This window comes from Canis lupus, chromosome 15 (genome assembly GCF_003254725.2).
Source record: "Canis lupus dingo isolate Sandy chromosome 15, ASM325472v2, whole genome shotgun sequence".
In the NCBI taxonomy this organism is placed as follows: Eukaryota; Metazoa; Chordata; class Mammalia; order Carnivora; family Canidae; genus Canis; species Canis lupus.
Window position 1 is genome coordinate 58,725,418 of NC_064257.1, and position 20,478 is coordinate 58,745,895.

The 20,478-nt window shown below is 34.8% G+C and overlaps 1 protein-coding gene across 4 annotated transcripts in view; it reads right to left on the reverse strand.

The window, feature by feature from the left end:
• Positions 1-20,478, reverse strand: part of FSTL5 (follistatin like 5) — a 684,718-nt gene that overhangs the window by 618,871 nt on the left and 45,369 nt on the right. For all 4 annotated transcript variants that reach the window (XM_025439183.3, XM_025439182.3, XM_025439181.3 and 1 more), the window contains exon 2: positions 17,008-17,149. In XM_025439183.3, coding sequence (XP_025294968.3) covers positions 17,008-17,133 — 126 coding nt within the window. In that variant the 5' untranslated portion in view covers positions 17,134-17,149. The remainder of the gene's footprint in view (positions 1-17,007; positions 17,150-20,478) is intronic.

Genomic DNA, 20,478 nt, shown 5'->3' on the forward strand with positions numbered 1-20,478 from the left:
TGTCTCCCAGTGGTATAGGGGCTTATATGTTATAAGCTTAGGTAATTTCAATAAACTAGGTTCAATAAGTATCTATAATTAATAGCAATAAGATTATGAGAAAATAAGATGTTCAAAAATAAATATCAAGGGGCATTCAATGCTGAATCAAACTAAAAGTGTAGGTGGGAAACCCCGACATTAATAATACTGGGTATTATAATACTAGGGTACTTTGGTACCCTACTTACACAAATGTAAACCATCAAACTATGCCAGTCCTCTTTTTTCCTGTTTTATATTTGTTGATTTTGTAATGCTTTACTATTCTTGGATTCTTAGGCTAATTTTAACTTCAAGTAAATTTGGACTGGCCTAAGGACTATGAGGTAACAGGTCAAATGTGTGCTGAGAAACTTCAGACTTCTCATATATAAAGCATTAGACTTTCCAGTAGTAAATATTCTTTCAGTGATATCAAGTTTTCTATAATAAAATCCTGTCTTACTAATTACCAGCAAACACTACAAAAAAAAAAAAAATGTTGAAGTCAATCCCACTAGGGATTGAGACGAGATGGAAACTGCTTGAAGTACCTTATTTTAAAGAGTATAAATATAAAATGCCATACCTAAGAGATTATTTTATATTAAATAGATATTAGGAACTTTGGTGTTTATATTATGTACAAAAGCTGTAAGAAGCTTAAATTGACAATCACTAAGTTTCTTCATGTGTCAAAAAGGGGAAATAACTTTAAGAAAAATTTAAACGTATATGATTTGTTTATAATTAGGGTAAATTTGCAATGAAAGAATGACTCTTTTCTCTGAGTCAGACATTGCATACTAATTCACATCATATTAAACTTTCAAAAATGGAGTTAATAAGAAATTTTGGAGTTCAATTTCAGTATTTTTTTCTTGAAAGCTGAATATTCAGTCATTTAATCATCCTGTAATTGTTTTGCTCAATCATTAGTCAGCAGCAACAATAATATAACATCTGCTCACATCTCATTTTTTCCATCTAGGTAGACAAAAGAAAGATCTAGAATTAAAATAATTACTAAGTCATTCTGAAATACTTTACAAAACAAATATGTTGGCACAAACATTTGGAAAACTCTTTGGCATTATCTATTAAAGCTAAATATATGCCAACCTCATGATCTTACAATTACACTTCAAGAGGAATACTTCAAGAGGAATAACTGCATATGTCCAACAAAAGGCTTATGTAAGAATGTCATAATAGTCTCAACTAGGACAACTCAAATATCCATCAATAATAGAACACACAACAAATTGTGAATTTTGTGTAACAGGGCACTATAGTGGAACTAACAACAATACACTTATCAACATAGATAAACATCACGTAGTGTTTAGCAAAAGAAACAAAGAGCCATACATGAAAGAATATCTGTAGCAGGATCTCATTTTTTATGTGAAGTTCAAAAGCAAAACTAATTTATGGCAAAAGGTCTGGAATACTGGTTACCTTCAGGAGATGACAAAAGGAACCTTCTGGATTGCAGGATATATTTTGTATCATAATTGCAGTGGTGGCACTGCAAATGTGTACACATGTAAAAATGTATTTAAATGTACAGTGATGGGACACCAGGTGGCTCAGTGGTTGAGCGTCTGCCTTCAGCTCAGGGCGTGATCCCAGGGTCCTGGGATCGAGTCCTGCATCGGACTCCCTGCAGGAGCCTGCTTCTGTCTCTGCCTATGTCTCTGCCTCTCTGTCTCTGTGTCTCTCATGAATGAATAAATAAAATATTAAAATAAATAAATAAATGCACAGTGATGATCTATGTACTTCACTGTACCTGTTACCTCAATTAAACTAGTAAATATTAGTGTATTTCAATATTTTTATTTAATACAATCTAATTACTGATAGCAAGATTTTATTTTATTTTATTTTTTGATTTTTATTTATTTATGATAGTCACAGAGAGAGAGAGAGAGAGAGAGAGAGGCAGAGACACAGGCAGAGGGAGAAGCAGGCTCCATGCACCGGGAGCCCGATGTGGGATTCGATCCCGGGTCTCCAGGATCGCGCCCTGGGCCAAAGGCAGGCGCCAAACCACTGCGCCACCCAGGGATCCCTGATAGCAAGATTTTAAAGAATTGTGATTAACACATAGCATGTGATTTAAAGGAAACAAAAACTAATTTGAAAAGATATGTGCATCATAATTCTTAAACCATAACATCAACATTCCCTTTCTAGAGAAATTTAAATATAATATAAAATATAAATATAAAATAGAGACTGATAAAAAAGAGCAAAAATATTTTTTTAAAGATTTTTATTTATTTATTTATTCAAGAGAGACCAGAGAGAGAGAGGCAGAGACACAGGCAGGGGGAGCAGCAGAATCCATGCAGGAAGCCCGATATGGGACTCGATCCTGGGACTCCAGGATCACACACTGAGCCAAAGGCAGATGCCCAACCACTGAGCCACCCAGGCATCCCAAGCAAAAATAAATTTATACTACTTTATTGTTATAACTATAAAATGAGAGTAAGTCAGATCTTGAATATTGTTAGTTTCAAGAGAAGCCGAAGTTGGCTGCCATGTATAGCAGCAATTAAGTCTAAAGCCACTGGAGCACAGTTCCCCAAATTGTGTTTCCTAGAATACCAGAAGGTGTTCAAAATTTTCCATAGTCCATTTAGTTGGGAAATTCTAGGTTAAGCAAAGTTTAGAATACTTCTCAGACTTTAATATGCTCTTGTGCATTGTGGATTTCCACAGAAGCATACTATGCAGTTTTCTCCAAATGACTTGGTCATTAGAATCCATTTTCAGCAGAACATTTCACAGAAATAATGTTCTCAGGGGCAATGAATACAGACTTCTGGGAGGTGAATAAGGGACTTTATTATATCAATCAAAAGTAAAAATCGTAGGATCTTAAGGAACAGTTTTCTCAAAAGAGGAACACTAGACACAACAACAGGGTTTGAACTATAGCACAAAACCAATTCTATTTATGTTTTAATGAAGCTGTTTTGTATTATAATGATGGGCTTAAGCAATGGCTGAGATTTCAAAGGGAGAACTAAAAGGTAATGGGGTTTTGTTGTTGTTTGTTTTCTTTTGTTTTGTTTGATAATACATGGTTACTTGGCATATCAAGCCTTGAAGAGAAAAGAGCTGGGCATCCCTGGTGGCTCAGTGGTTTGGCGCCAGGGCGTGATCCTGGAGTCCCCGGATCCAGTCCCGCATCGGGCTTCCTGCATGGAGCCTGCTTCTCCCTCTGCCTGTGTCTCTGCCTCTGTGTGTGCGTGTGTCTCTCATGAATAAATAAATAAAATCTTTAAAAAAATAAAAAATAAAGAAAGGAGGTGAAGATCTAGTACAATTGGTAAAAATAAGCATGTCCTGTCCTGGATATATTTGTATATATAATACATATAGGTACTGCATGTGCATCATTATGATGATAGTGTTTAAAACAAGTACATCAAAAAAGATGTCCCTAATAGGTGGTGTCCCTAATCCATTCTTTGTTAAGAGATGAATGCTATTTCCAAAGCTATCACTACTTGATTTTAGCAATTTGGTAACAAAATAATTAAACCCTAAATTTTTCATTAGTCGAATGATATTAGATGTGTAGACAAACAAGATACATTTCAACTTTCAGTTTCATGATGCCTTTGTAATGGTTGAACAAATAAATTTAAATATGTTTTTCAAACTATTTAATTTTATTTCCTGAAGAAAACTATTTTAAAAGTTGTCTTCAATTTTTTAAAAAATATATTTGGTTTTTTGGGCACTTGGATGGTATAATCGGTTAACAGTCCAACTCTTGATTTCAGTTCAGGTCATGATCTCAGGGTCAGGAGATTGGGCTCTGCCTAAGGCTCTTTGTCTCTCTTTCAGGGCACCTGGGTGGCTCAGTTGGTTAAATGTCTGCCTTCGGCTCAGGTCATGATCTTAGGGTTCTGGTGGAACACAGTGTCAGGATCCCGAAGTGGGAGTCTGCTTCTCCCTCCCCATCTGCCCCTTCCCCCTGCTCATGCTCTTTCTGGCTCTTGTGCTCTCTCTCATATAAATAAATAAAATCTTAAAAAAAAAAGATTCCCTCTCTCCCTCTCTCTCTCCCTGTCTCCCACTTACGTTCTCTCTCTCTCTCTCTCTCTCTCTAAAAGTAATTAATTAACTAAAACATATTTGGTTTTAGCTTATCTTCATCCTTTGGGGATAAATTTGAGTTTTGGGGGGGCACCCGGAATTCTCAGTCAGCTAAGCACCTGACTCTTGATTTTGGCTCAGATCATGATCTCAGGGTCATGGGATTGAGCCCTGAATCAGGCTCTGTGCTCAGTAGAGAGTCTGCTTGATATTCTCTCTCCCTCCCCCTACTCCTCCTCTCTGTTCACTCTCTCTCCCTCTCAAATAAATAAATCTTAAAAAAATTTTTAGTTCTAGTACTGGCTAAACCACTTGAAACCGTAATTCACAAAACCACTAGGTAATTAAGATGATCCATTTCAATATTTAATTTTTATTATGTAACAAGCATATTTTATCCAAATAAAACTTTTTATGACTCAAAATAGATAAAAATAAATCAGAAATGTCCTAGGCAAGAGGGAATAAAATAAGGAGGGCTTTCTGCTCAACCTTCTGCTTGTCTTCCATTTTCATGTATTATTTCTTGGTCACATTCATGTAAACATAAGCTAAATGTAAAATGGAATGGAAAATAGTGATCTGATACAGTCACTCATAGAGTCTACATACTCTTTCTCTTAGTATCTCTAATACCTGATTAAGACATGTTCTCCATTCAAAGGAAAGAAATGGTTCTGTGGATAAGTAATGTCTTAATTTTTTTCCATATAATATTGCTTAAACATAAATAAGCTTAATAAGTTAAAAAATTCAGAAAACAAAAAGAAATAAAAGCCATCCAAATCGGCAAGGAAGTCAAACTATCTGCAGATGACATGATGCTCAATGTAGAAAACCCAAAAGATTCCACCAAAAAACTGCTAGGGCTGATAAATAAAGTTGCAGGATACAAATCAACATACAGAAATCTATTGAATTTCTTTACATCAATAACGAAGCAGCAGAAAGAGAAATTGAGGAATAGATCACATTTATAATTGCTTACCCAAAACAGTAAGATTTCTAGGGATAAACCTAACCAAAGACATTAAAGATCTATACTATGAAAACTATCAAACACTGATGAAAGAGATTGAAGAGGACACAAAGAAATGGAAATACAATCCATGCTCATGGATTGGAAGAATAAATATTGTTAAAATGTCTATACAACTGAAAGCGATCTATACATTTAATGCAGTCCCTATAAAAATACCAACAGCATTTTAACAGAGCTAGAACAAGCAATCCTCAAATTTGTCTGGAACCACAAAGACGATGAATAGCCAAGGCAAACTTGAAAAAGAAAAACAAAACTGGAGGCATCACAATTCCAGATTCCAAGTTATGTTACAAAGCTGTAGTAATCAAATAGTATGGTACTGGAACAAAAACAGGCCTATAGATCAATGGAACAGAATAGAAAACCCAGAAATGAAACTACAATTATATGGTCCCTTAATCTTTGACAAAGCAGGAAAGAACACCCAATGAGAAAAAGTCTCTTCAACAAATAGTTCTGGGAATCCTGGACAGCAACATGCAAATGAATGAAGCTGGAGCACTTTCTTCCACCATACACAAATATAAATTGACAATGGATAAAAGACCTCCATGTGAGACCTGAAGCCATAAAAATCCTAGAGGAGAACACAGGCAGTAACCTCTTTCACACTGGTCATAGCCTACGTACACACACACACACACACACACACACACACACAGTGGAATATTACTCACCGAGAAATAAAAGAATGAAATCTTGCCATTTGCAAAGATGCAGATGGATCTAAACAGTATTATGCTAAGCAAAGGAGGTCAGTCATAGAAAGACAAATACCATATGATTTCACTTATATGAAGAATTTAAGAAACAAAACAAATGAACACAGGGGAGGGAAAGAGAGGAAAACCAAGAAACAGACTTAATTTTAGAGAATAAACTGAGGGTTGCAGGATGGGAGGTTTGCAGGAAAGATGGGTTAAATAGGTGATGGGGACTAAGGAGGGCACAAGGTGTTATATAGAATTGCTGACTCACTATATTGTACACCTAAAACTAACATTACACTGTATGTTAACTAACTGGAATTTAAATAAATAAAAACTTCAAAAAATTAGAATTATAAAATTTACTCATATGTATTTCCCAAATATCTATAAATCCAAAATAAACTTTAAGAATGAATACAAAGGGCAGCCCCGGTGGCCCAGCGGTTTAGCGCCGCCTTCAGCCCAGGGTGTGATCCTGGAGGCTCCGGGATTGAGTCCCACATCAGGCTCCCTGCATGGAGCCTGTTTCTCTCCCTCTCCCTCTGCCTGTATCTCTCCCTCCCTCGCTCTCTCTCATGAATAAATAAAATCTTAAAAAAAAAAAAAAGAATGAATACAAAAATAAAAAAAGTCAACATTATTCAACTGATGAAACAGAATTGATACAATTAGTGATATATTACTGAAGTTATATTAACACTTGTACATACCTATAGAACTGACAGGAATGTAGAACCCAGTAGGATTAAATATCTTTTACTTTCTTATTCTTCAAAGATGAAGAATATCATTTTTAAGACTTGTTAAAACATATCATTTTTAAGACTTGTTAAAGCTCTAATATAACATGATAAGACAAGAGACATTTTCTCATTATAATAGTTATATGTCCTTTTATTCTTTCTTTTCCTAAGTGGAGTTTTAATTCCTTCCTGTAAATGTTATTTCTGCCGTTTCTGGTTTGTATATTGTTAATCTCACAGAAGTGAGTCATAGAGGAATATACTAGGGAAATAGTATTCTAGATTTTTACTTGACTGTGACTGATTAACTTAAGTGGCTCATAAACCAACTGCAATAGATGAATTCCTAATCTGTTAACAATGAAATATGAGTGAAATAAATGTGATACTTTAAATTATATATACTATTATATATTAGTATATAATTATATATATAATCCTAAATATACATATATAAATATACATATATAAAGATCTATCTATATATATCTTCAGATGCATTGTAATAAAATATGGCATTATTTTAGCTACATCTAATTTGTGTTAAGGGTTATAGCTTTTGATTTTTATTATTTGTTTATAAACATTTATAACTCTGTCCAAAGATAGACTCCTTTTATTGTCTTCACATTGTTTTCTATGAAATCACACTAAAGACTCTAACAGTAGCTATATGTAGTTTAAAATTTTACAGTGATATAAGTATTTCCATAAAATAATTACATATTTTATAAAGAACTGAGGAAATATAAAGGACTTCAATGACTGAACCAAAAAAAGAAAAAGAAAAACAATATTACTAAATAGGCAAAAATTTTTGGACACTTCATAAAACAAAATTTATGAATAATCAGTATACAAATGAAAAAAATTGTCAATGTCACTACCTGTCATCAAAAATATTCATATTAAAACTATAATAAATACCACTCTTCAGAATGGCTAAAATTAAAAACAAAGAACAGGAAAAGTTGCCATAGATGTAAAGTAGCTGGATATTTTATACATTTCTGTTGAGAATGTAAAAATGTACATCTTTTTTTACAAGTGCTGGTGGTTTCTTAAGATTTATTTATTTGACAGAGAGAGAGAATGTGAGGGGGTAGGGTAGAGGGAGAGCGAGAATCCTCAAGCCGACACCCTGCTGAGCCTGGAGCCCAACGCAGGCCAATCGCTGAGATCATGACCTGAACCAAAATCAAGAGCCAGACTGACTGAGTCACCCAGACACCCCATGGTGGTTTCTTTTTGAAGGAATAATACCTAATCCACTGCTAATAACTATTAACTATTAACCCAAAGAAAATGAAAATACACAACCAAAAAGACTTGCACAAGAATGTTCATAGATGCTTTATGCATAAGAGTTCCAATCACGTTTATGTTCACAGGAATATATATTATGGTCCCATTCACATGAAATTTTAGAACAGGTAAAACTATACTATGGTGAATAATATCAGAATATTAGTGGCCTCAGAGTGAATGAAGATGTCAGAGATTGCCAGGGAAGACATATGAGGGAACTTTCAGGGGGGTGATGCCTTTCAGTATTTTGATACAATTGTATTTTGATGTTTATTGTAGAAGTGTAAACTTCTATAAAAATTCAAAAAGTAAAGATAAAAGGTTGGGCCTTTCCATTGTGCATAAATGGTATCTCGAAAGAAAAAAAAAGTCTAAATTAATTAATTAATTTAAAAAAGCTCTAAAAGCCCTAATTAATGATGTGTACTAAAGTATTTAAGAAAATCTAAAAGTCTATAATATAATTTGAAATGAATAAAAAATAAGATAGATTAATAAATGAAAAGACAGGTGATACATACAAATAAACACTTATATATATGAGAAGCAAGCATAATAAAATATTTATCTAGGTCTTGGTTACATGGGTATTCACTGTAAAGTTCAAATTTTCTGTATACTTAAAATTTCATTCCAAAATTTAGGAAAAACCAAATATAAGGGATACATAATTCCTTTCAAAAATTTCCTAAACCCTTACACAATGAAATGTTTATATTACTTCAAATAATATATTTTCAAACTTTACATTGTTGTATTTAATTATTTGTTTTAGTATTGTCAGAACACTTGAAATAATGAGTGAATGCATGTTTTTGTTGATTAAAACCTGGACTTGAAGAAACAGGTTAATTTAAGGGAGCAATGTGTTAAAGGAAAACAAAACCGTCCTAGAAGATGGGAAATCCAGATTCTTTCTTTTTTTAAAAAAAATTCTATTTATTTATTCATGAGAGATGGAGAGAGAGAGGCAGAGACACAGGCAGAGGGAGAAGCAGGCTCCTTGCAGGGAGCCTGATGTGGGACTCGATCCCAGGACCCTGGGATATGACCTGAGTCAAAGGCAGATGCTCAAACACTGAGGTACCCAGGTGCCCCGGAAATCCAGATTCTAATCTTAGTTGAGCAACACCCATCTGTATGATCTTCAACAAAGAATTTTGCCTCCCAGGCCCCCAGCTTTCCTATCTGTAAGAGTGTGTTTTTTATAAATATATATATATATATATATATATATATATATATATATATATATTATATAATGAATTGAATATTTTCTACTGTCTAAAACCCTAACTCTCAGCTCATATACAGGAACTGATGCCCCAAATAAGCAATGAGCAATATTAGTTAAAAACAATACCACACTTTTCAGTTGTGGTTTATATACCATAGGGTGTTTATCTTTTAAACATGCTGAATGCCAAGCTCATAAATCAGGATCTTTCATTTATAGTAGAGAGCTTTGCTAATTGAATTCACAATAGAATTTTAATAATGAAAGATGTACAAAACAATGTATAATTAATTTACACATTGAAGTACTGAATGCAGATGCTAGCTTGCAATATATTAATATTAATGATTAAATAAATGTATTTTTACTTCATTCACCTGTTAACTTACAACCCTTTTTCCTACATCTACAGTTTAGTATACCCCCATTGAACCCCTTTTTTTTAATATTTATTTATTTATGATAGAGAGAGAGAGAGAGAGAGGCAGAGACACAGGCAGAGGGAGAAGCAGGCTCCATGCACCGGGAGCCCAAAGCGGGACTCGATTCCGGGACTCCAGGATCGCGCCCTGGGCCAAAGGCAGGCGCTAAACCGCTGAGCCACCCAGGGATCCCCCATTGAACCCCTTTAAAAACAACATACCTATATTTTGTTTTTTGAATAGGAGGTAGCCTAATGTGCTTAATTAGCAGATAATGAGGGTATATTAATAGTTTGCTTTCCTAGCAAACTAATACGATGTAGCTGACATCCTCTCCACAGAAACAGTAACAAAAGACAACTAGATCGAAAAATTTAAAGATAAGAAGGCTTTGGAAGTCAAATGACAAACTTCTTTCAGAACACATAGGTCCTTATATTCTGATGTTTCTTGTTCAGTAGATGGATCAATGTTCAGAAAAACAGGAGTAGAGCCATTTTTTAACTATCAGGATATTTTTTAAATTATGGTGTTGGGGGGCAGCCCGGGTGGCTCAGCAGTTTAGCGCCGCCTTCGGTCCAGGGCCTGATCCTGGAGACCCAGGATCAAGACCCATATCAAGTTCCCTGCATGGAGCCTGCTTCTCTCTCTGCCTGTGTCTCTGCCTCTCTATGTGTATCTCTCATGAATAAATAAATAAAATCTTAAAAAAAAAATTATGGTGTTGGATAAAAGGAAGCATTGTAATTCAAGTCACTTGAAAATCCATACCAGGGTGATAGAAAGCATGATATGTGCCCAAAGCTGATACATAAGGAGAGTTTTCTGAAATCTTGACAAGCTTGACTTTAATGTACTATATAAATTTGACTTTATTTATGTACTTTATTATACTTTGTGAATAGATGTAAATAGAATACTAAAACATCACATTTTTTAACATTTCGAAACTTTAAATCTTCAATGGAAAGTAGCTCTATTTGTTCAAGTTATAGCTACTTTTAAAGATTTACAAAACAATTTTAACGTAGAGTCAGAGAAGTGCAAGGGAGCATCCTTTTTGCGCACCACCCTACACAACTATAACAGTACTGCTTCGAGAATTCATTCTTGAAGGGATCAAATGACAATTTTCTGTACCAGGTCCACATCTTGAGAATTTTAGAAGGTGGGTACATTCCTTTGTTGTTTTATTTTTGCTAAGCAAAAGGATTCAGTCCTCTGCATGCCAATTTTCCCCCAGTTTCTCAAATATACCCTGGTTTGAAAGAACAAACATGCAAGCAACAAAGCCAGAGCTGAGTGAAATATTTATTTCCCCTTAAAGTTCAAGAAAGGACAAAGTTAATCAGGTAAAAGGTAGGATGAAGCCATAACCGTGTACTTGGTGCACACAGCATTAATTTTGGTTTTAGATAGATACACTTGATGGTAACTCTAACCTCCTGTTAAAGATGGTCCTCTCCATGTGCATCGGGAGACAATCTCCACGGTGCCTCATGATTCTCAGACCTCCTGAACAGAGACACTGACTGCCATTTGCTCTGGACTAGCTGTTCAAGGATATCTGGATAAAAAACTGCCTTGAAACTTAGAGATAATGTCTCTCTTGAGAGCAAAGAGCAAGTGTGTTAACAGCCTTAGAGGAGAGAGATCGTATCTTCAGTCACAGCAAAGGGCAGGAATACTTACTGTCCCGCATAATAAAAATAATGTGTGCTTCTGGTGCAAAGAACAGGCAGGCTTACAGCCCATACTATAGAACTGGTGTCCTTCAACTCACAGATCTTCCCATTAACAGTCCCTGTGGTATGTGCTGGTTTAACTTGGTCCTATTTATAGTGTCCTGTGGAAATCAGGCTCTGGGAACTAGCTCAGTTAACACTGGAATTTTAGCTCAGTTAACACTGGAATTTCATTTCTGAGAAATAAAATTTCAAAATGTTCTTATTTTTCAAACATAATTTCCTTGATTAGAAAAAAATCTTAGATTTATTAATAATATTCAGCCATGATGATGACTATGGAATAAATATATCAATATATTAGTTAGCATAGCATTTATTTATTTTAAAGATTTTATTTATTTACTCATGAGAGACACAAGAGAGAGGGGCAGAGACATAAGCAGGGCAAGAAGCAGGTGCCCCATGGGGAGCCTGATGTGGGACTTGATCCAGGACCCGGGATCATGACCCAAGCCAAAGGCAGATGCTCATCCACTGAGCCACCCAGGAATCCTAATTAGTATAATCTTTAATATTTAATGAATTATTTGACCAGTTTTCCACTCCCTTCATCACCACCATTTTTGCTCTTAGATACTGTGCTAAATTGCTTCCTGACCTCCACAAAATATATTAACATTTTAAGGGCGTTCCCTTGAACATGCTGCAAGCAGTCAGATATTTCAGATGGAATGACAAAATTTTTCCTCAATCAGGAAATAATGCTCCTGGGTTTGCCTGAAGGTTTCCAGCCTCTAAGCAGTCGTGGTTTTGATGTGTTGTTTAACATTTGTCTCCTTCCCTAGAGTTCTCTTTTGCTACTCTTCACCAATCCACAGCTATCATTTTTTTTTATACCAAAAGCCAGAAATCGTCTCCCACAAATGATGTTTTTGAATTATATTGTACTACGGTGCATAGCAACAGTCTCTGGACTTACTAAATTATGCCAACTCTTTGTCCATTTGCACAGTAACTACTCTCATAGACAAACATTTGATTTAGGAGGTAAGGGAGTCATAAGCCACTTTGGGTTTGCAGGGGTAGCTTTGTACCATAAAGCTGGACATGGCACTCTCTGGTCACATAAAGATGTAAGAATTTAGTCCCATTAGCTATCCTCAAAGAACATTCCTATTGTCCTCCTAAGATGTTCCTTCAAGCCTGACTTTGATTTTGAGTAGCAGCAAACAATGCAACGATGTCATCAGAGCTGTAGGCAAGAAAAGGCAGTAAGATATGGTACTGTTCCTAACAGGATTTAGAGCCTACCAATTAGAGCCTACGGCAATATGTTAGAATATCATTAGGACATGCATATGACAGGGGCATAAATACAATAGGAAGTTACAGTGTGATGGGAAATTATGAGCCAGCAAGAAGTAGAGACAAGGAAGAAACAGAGAAAAGAGTGTAAGAAAAATCCAAAGAGTGGAAATGAAACAAGAAGCCAAAATGGAACAGAAAAAGAAGCCCAGGATTTCCGACTCGGTGATAGGAGTAGAAGTTCTAGTTCTGTCTTTATTGGTGAGGATCGGCTACGGTCACGGGGAGGCAATAAACAACTCCCAAGTCTCAGTGGTTTAAAACAAAAGTGTTTTGTTTTGTTTTTTCTCTCTCTCTCATTTCACATTTCAAGACAAACACTAATTGCCTGGGTGTTTTACTCATCCTAGTTATCTAGAAACTTGGGGTGATTAAGCACCCACTACCTTGAACAGATGCTGTTTGTAAATGCTAGCGGAAAAAGAGAGTTCGGGAACACTTTAAAACTGGAATCACATGGTTCAGCCCAGATGCATTCTATAGCACTTAACTCATTGGCCAGAACTAGACACACAGTCACATCTAACCACAGAGGGACGTGAAATCCAGCCTTCCTGCCAGGTGATCGGAATGTGGGGAGAATAGGAAATACGTGGTACCCAGGTCAAATTACTACAAAAAGTTTTCATTATGTACTCTGCATCAAGCTATTTAGTCTGTGTATTAAATCCTAAATCCTTTCTCCTAACTTTCTAGGTATGTGGCATTAAAAATTACTATACATTTGTGAACTCCAGTTTCCTCAACTATGGAATAACAATAAACCACTTATTACATAGGAATATACAACAATTAAATGACCTAATGTATGGAATAGAACTACTAAACCCCCACATTTGATGTGTTCCATAAATTCCTGTTGGATAAACACACAGTTGAAATACATGATCAGCTCCTTCAGACATACTGTGACTATAATTACGATTTCTATAAATGGCATGATGAATTTATATGGTTCTCATATTTATCTTGAGACTCAGACAAATATGTTTTCAATCAGTTATGCATACATATATTTGTTAATGATATAAATATGTACACATATATTTATATTTAAATCTGTAATATTTCTATGTAATCTGACAAATAAATGACATTTCATTTTTTGTTCCCCAGAGAGGATTCTTTATACAGTGGCACACAAACATTTGGTAAACATGAGTTCTAAACAAATATTTGTTCATACTCAAAGTACTGACACCTCTCTGCAAAGGAAAATATCTAATATATCTCAAAATTTATCACACATATTATTTTATTGTTTCTAGTCAGTAAATATATTGAACACAGTGAGGCCTAACCCAAAAACTGAAAATGTTATCCATCTCTAAGCCTTACAGAAATATAGGCATTTATATTCTTTGCAGTTTAAATAAAATGGAAGGTTAATAAATAACAAATAATAGGAAATTAATGTATGTAATGCTATTAAAATAATTTTAAGACATTTTATTAAGTATTCTGTTTATTTTGCTCTCTTAAGCAGAAAAAACCTAATTAATTTATTAATTATAATTAACTATATAATTATGTATCACATATATATGATATATGCATATCATATATATATGATTTTAGCCTTATTCTAGTCAGCAGATGGAATCATTCTTTCAATATATATTTATTAAGTGTTGACTATGTGCCTAACACAATTCTAGGTGCTATAGTATAGCATGATGAATAGTAGTTCACATCATAATGGAAGGAAATATCTAAATTATACATATTTATACATAAAATCATATGTATATACACACATATATACATTACATCACAAATGGTGAAAATATATTTTAAAACGGGAGGTAAGAAACACCTGTGACTGTTCCATTTTTAATTTTGGTTTGGGAAAGCCTTACCAATAGATGCAACTAATGGGAATCAGTGGAAAAAGGATGACAGGTCATTTCTGGGATCCAAATAATGATTGATTCAAATAGAAATAAGGCTATAATGGGATTAATTATCAAGATCTTGGGGAAATAAAGGCACTTCCCTGTGGTTGGGTAGGGATGTTGCTAGTGAGCACAAATTACTTGGTAAGGTTTGACAGGGACTTGTATAACTCAGAGTACTCCTTTCTCCTGTCAAGTTCACGCTAACACAAATACACACACACACACACACACTCACAAATAACTTTTATAGTTTAATTTTACCTCAGTCCTAAGTCATTTGAAAATTAGGTATTACTAACATTCTGCATCTCTGCTTTTAAATATCAGTAATCATATATTATCTGTAACTATTTAGGTGTGAGACTCAGAGAAATGGAAAAGATTGGAAGGTAACTTTGATTATTTTTGGTGATTATTAGTGTTTCTAAAATAGGCTTAACTCATTGTGTTGTTTCTTTTCTTTAAAGGTTTACTAAATCTCACAGCAAAGCATGATAAATAACTTATCTTCAACATCCAAACTTAATTCAAAACGGTTTGTTTATAAATGTACACTGACACATAAAAACCTGTTGTATTATATTTAGCAGAAAAATAATAAAAACAGCATAGCCATGCATTCTACTGGCCATTTTTCTGCCATGGAGTCAATTAAATAGTATCTATTATGTTCACGGCTCCAGGAATGAAGGAATTAGAAAGGCAGAGTTTCTGACCTCAAGACATATAACTTGGGGTAGATAAACAGCACAGAATAAATATTCACTGGTATTAACAAAATGAGCTAATACATTGTATTAATAATATGTTTTGAGAGTATTCACAAAGGACTTATTATCTCTATGCTTTAGACTAGGATAAAACTGAGTTTTAGTCTGTGACGTACAGGACACAAATGATAATTGAAAGATAGTGGAACAAGATCAATTATCAACAATGATTTTTAACAATGAAGTACATTTTCATTTTTTACTTATTTTATTGTTTCCGGCTATCAAACCTATATTGCATGTTACCCTAGTCAATTAACATAGTTAACAACTGTATGCATTCATAAAATCCCTTAACAATTCTAGAAATTTTGATTTTTCATATTTAAAATGAAAAGATACATCTTTAGAAGATTGTTTTGGAGATTAAATAAAAGACTACATTTAAGAGTTTACCGTAGAGTCTGGCACATAAAAATCCCAGTCAACGTTAGTGGCTTTATCAAAATCTTATAATATTATGAAAGAATTTCAGCAAGACTATATGCAACGTATACAGATGCAGTGTAAATATGTGTGTGTTTCTACAAGTATACTACCCAGGTCTGAACAGGGCAGGTCTACTTACACACAATTTTAAAAATTAATATAGTACTATACTGTAAAAGTATTTTTTCTTCCTTTAAATTTTAATAACATTTTAATGTAATTATATAAACAATTCTCACATTAGTTTATTATGAGAATATAGTATATAACACATATACAAAATACGTGTTCTTTGATGGTTTATATTATCAATAAGGCTTCAGTCAACAGTAGGTTATTAATATTTAAGATTTTAGGGAGTCAAAAGCTATGCATGGATTTTTGACTATACAAAGGTCAGCACCCCTAACACATATGCTATTCGGGGGTAAACTGATTTATATTTATTTCAAGGTTTGTTTATTTATTTTTGAGAAAACATAAGACAATCTTAAATGTATATTTTTTACCATAATTAGCATGTTAGTTTTTGTCTTGTTTTCTACTTTCTATGAAAATCAAAATATATATTACAAACTTTTAATTTGATTGAATAAAAACTTACTTTAGCATTAAAGTTGCTCTATTATTAAAATAAAAGCACTAGCTTAATTAGTGTAAGTACATAATCTATATGATTTATAGTATGAATAAATGTCAATTTATTTTATACTTGAAAATATTTAACATAGGGAAGTGAAGTATTTCCCCAATATTAAAGAACTTAAAGTTATGATTTGTATGAAATTAAAATGTCTAATTAGATTTCTATAAATACTAATTCTTTGCCAACCTATACATCTCCAGCTGGTATAAACATCTTTTTTTGTTTACTTTTATTGCAAGTTAAAAAACATAACACTTATGCTTTAATTTTAAAAGTTTTAAACTTAATGTGGGAATAACAGAAACTAGTTGATTAAGTCTTAATATATTTACTTATTTTTATAAGTCTATTACTATGACAATGCAAGCTTTAATGATTTTTTTCAATGAGCCCTCTCTGTACTTTGTCAAGAAATATTTAATTTCAAAAATTATAAATTTTCAAACTACCATTTCATGTTTTAAAATGTGCACTTTTATATGGAAATTATATTCTGAAGGCATTACCGAACTAAGTGCTCCTAGGTGTATAATACAGCAGACACCTAGTAGTTTAGTTCATAACTGCTAGGCACTGTGAGCAAATTCAGAAGGGTGACTGTACCTTGTGTCGCAATCTTATTAGAGGTTGGTAGGATTTAAGGCCATATCCTGCTTCTTTGGTTGGCCTTCCTTCTGACTCCAGAAACATTAATCCAAGAACCAAGACAGCTGACCAGCACTTAAACATTCTTATTGCTTTTCACCTGTGAAAATCAGCATTGCAAGTAATCAGAAAATGCATTATATATTGGGAAAAAAATGCATCAGGAAATACTCAACAGTGCATAGAAATCTCCACATATCTAATCAAAATGAGTGGGTAATTGCCAAGTGAATCCGTAATAGGTTAGCATCTCCAAATAAAGATTATGATCCCCTTGATCATAACAAACACTGTTTTTTTTCCCACTCATCTAGCCTTACACAGCATTAAAAACGTAGATATAAACGCCAATCAAAATGTATTGGGGAGAATTAATTAAAACCAAGTTGAAAGAAAATGAAAAAGAAACAAAAACAAAAACAAGTGAACTTCAAACCATGGCTAATTTTCTAAGCATTCATATTAAGTACGATTATCAACATACTTATAAATTTTGAACTCCTCTTTAAATACATTTGATGAATACCACTTAATAAAACTATAGTTATTATAATTCACTAGTAAAAACTGCGGAGAGTTTGATAAGGTAGTCTTCTCTGGGAGGCACTTAATTAGCTGATGTACAACAATTATGCAGACAGTTATACTGAGTTATGAATGCATTTTTCCAATACTATCTAAAAGAATATTTTCTAGAAAACTTCTTAGTAAGTGCCTTAAATTTAAGCCACGAGTCTATCCACTGCTCTATGTCTTTGAATACAGCAGAGAAATTATAAAATGCCATAAATTTATGATCATATAAATTCTAACCCCTCTTCCAAACAAATCTATGCTTTAAAAATATATATTTCATTTATTTATTTATTTATTTATTTATTTATTTATTCATTCATGAGAGACACAGAGAGAGGGAGGCAGAGACATAGGCAAAGAGAGAAGCAGGCTCCCTGTGGGGAGGCCAATGTGGGACTCAATCCTGGGACCCCAGGATCACACCCTGAGCCAAAGGCAGATGATGCTCAACCGCTGAGCCACCCAGGTGTCCCACAAATCTATGCTTTGAATTAAACTATAACTCACCTTATAATTTTCACCAACGCATCTTTGCCCCTATTGTGACAATAGAGGAGCTCTTTCTCCTCTTCTCTACTCTATTCTGTACATCTGACTTCTTGAGAAACTTACCCAATGAATTAACCCTGCTAGTTACTATCTAAACTTCCCCACTTAGCTATTAACTTCCATCTTTAAAGATGCTCAAATCACCCAGGTTTTAAGATAATTTCTCTCCTCTACTTTCTGCATTTTCTGAAAGAGTTGTGTATCTCTCCTAATTTTTGAACCTAGTTCACTCAAGCATGCTTCTACCCCTATTGCTCTATCAAAGTAACATTTTTTTTTTTTTTCCAGGAACTGGTCACTTGGGGTTTAAGACACCCCTCTCTTCAGTTTCTGTAGAATTTATGAAAATTTCTCAGCCCTTTTGCAGGTTCATCTCACTCCTTTGCTTCACCATTAAAAATTATAGTTTATCAAATCTCATTCTGAGCCACATACCTGTTCTATTTATCCAGTCCAGACATTCCACATCATCTATGGTTTTAATTACAGCTAACTCCTGCTTTTCAAAAGTTCACATTAGACCACTTTGCTTTCATGGAACACCTGCATTAGTACCTGTTTTCACTAAGAGAAATATGAAAAGGATTTTGCTTTCACAAAAAGAGGTGAAAAGAGAAAACAGTGTTCTGCATTTGTTTTGCATTAGCACTTAAGGAAGCAGCCCGCCTGGGGGTATGGAGTAGGGAGTGGTCCCGCCAAGCCCCTTCCCTGGGAACTACATCCAGCATTTCAGCACCAAGCCCCCAGGGCTTTTTTTTTTTTTTTTTTTTTTTCCCCAGGGCTTTTGAAGTGTCCCTGTGAGCATCTGTGCTTTGTCTTGATTTATTTGTGCAGCTAAAGTAACAGAAAAGCCTGAGAGGGCTTATTTTGGGGGTCATGAGAACACTTAAGAAATTTTCCACGTAAATTAATGGTAACTCTTCTTTGTTTTATGCTGTTTGGGGCTTATGGAAGATTTCATAGGAATATTGTACTTTCTGATAGTGGCGGGGGGCAGGGAGCTTTATATCATTGCTTCTCATCCATTCTCCAGATTAAGACAGCCTATGGGGCGCCTGGGTGGCTCAGTGATTGAGCATCTGCCTTCGCCTCAGGTTGTGATTCCGGGCTCCTGGGATCCAGTCCTGCATCTGGCTCCCCACAAGAAGCCTGCTTCTCCCTCTGCCTATGTCTCTGCCTCTCTCTCTGTGGGCCTCTCACAAATAAATAAAAATAAAATCTTAACAAAAAAAAAAAAAAAAAAAGCCTACTTAACAGCTCCACATGTAGATTTCAAAAGCAGCTCATGCATGGTATACAAACTCCACATAATGTAATGCTTTCCCAGATTTTCTTTCATCCATTTAGTCAAGCCAGAAACAAAGGAGACAACTTTGTGTCCCACATCTTTCATATTAATTATTTTTTAAAGATTTTATTTATTTATGAGAGACACAGAGAGAGAGAGTCAGGGACACAGGCAGAGGGAAAGGCAGGCTCCATACAGGGAGCCCCATGTGGGACTCAATCTTGGGACCCTGGGATCACGACCTGAGCCAAAGGTAGATGCTCAACCACTGAGCCACCCAGGCGTCCCTCATCCCTTTCATATTAAACCCATCCCTAAGTTCTGTTAGTTCTGCCTTCAAAATATATTTCCCAAACATCAGTTTCTTTCCCGTCTACTGTCACAACTCTAGTTCAGCTCTCAGCACCACACTCCCCTACACTTCCCCGAGCACATCCTTACTGGCCATCCACATTCATGCATATGTGTACCTTGAATCATTCCCTATGCAATAGCCTACATGATCATGTCAAATGCAAATATCATGACGTCATTGCCCTTGTTAATAAATTTAGGATATACTCCTTTACCCTTAAGATAAAAACCAAAATCCCTGACATACCCTACGGGTGCCCACAGAGTCTAGGCTCTGCATGCTTTTCTCTTCCTCTAAAGAACTGCTGTCCAGCCACACTGACTTTCATTCAGTTCTCTGAACTTGGTCCATTCTCACTAGGTGACTTTTGTACACTATTTTCTTCACTTGAGATACACCTTCCCTGGGACACCTGGGTGGCTCAGTGGTTGAAAGTCGACCTTCGGCTCAGGGTGTGATCCCAGAGATCAAGTCCCACATCCGGTTCCCTGCAGGTAGCCTGCTTCTCCCTCTGCTTTTGTCTCTGCCTCACTTCACTCTCTGTGTCTCTCATGAGTAAATAAATAAAATCTTAAAAAAAAAAAAAGGAAAGAAATACACCTTTTCCACCCCCATTTACCACCAAAGACCTTCACATATCAAACATATCCCTTAAGAACCT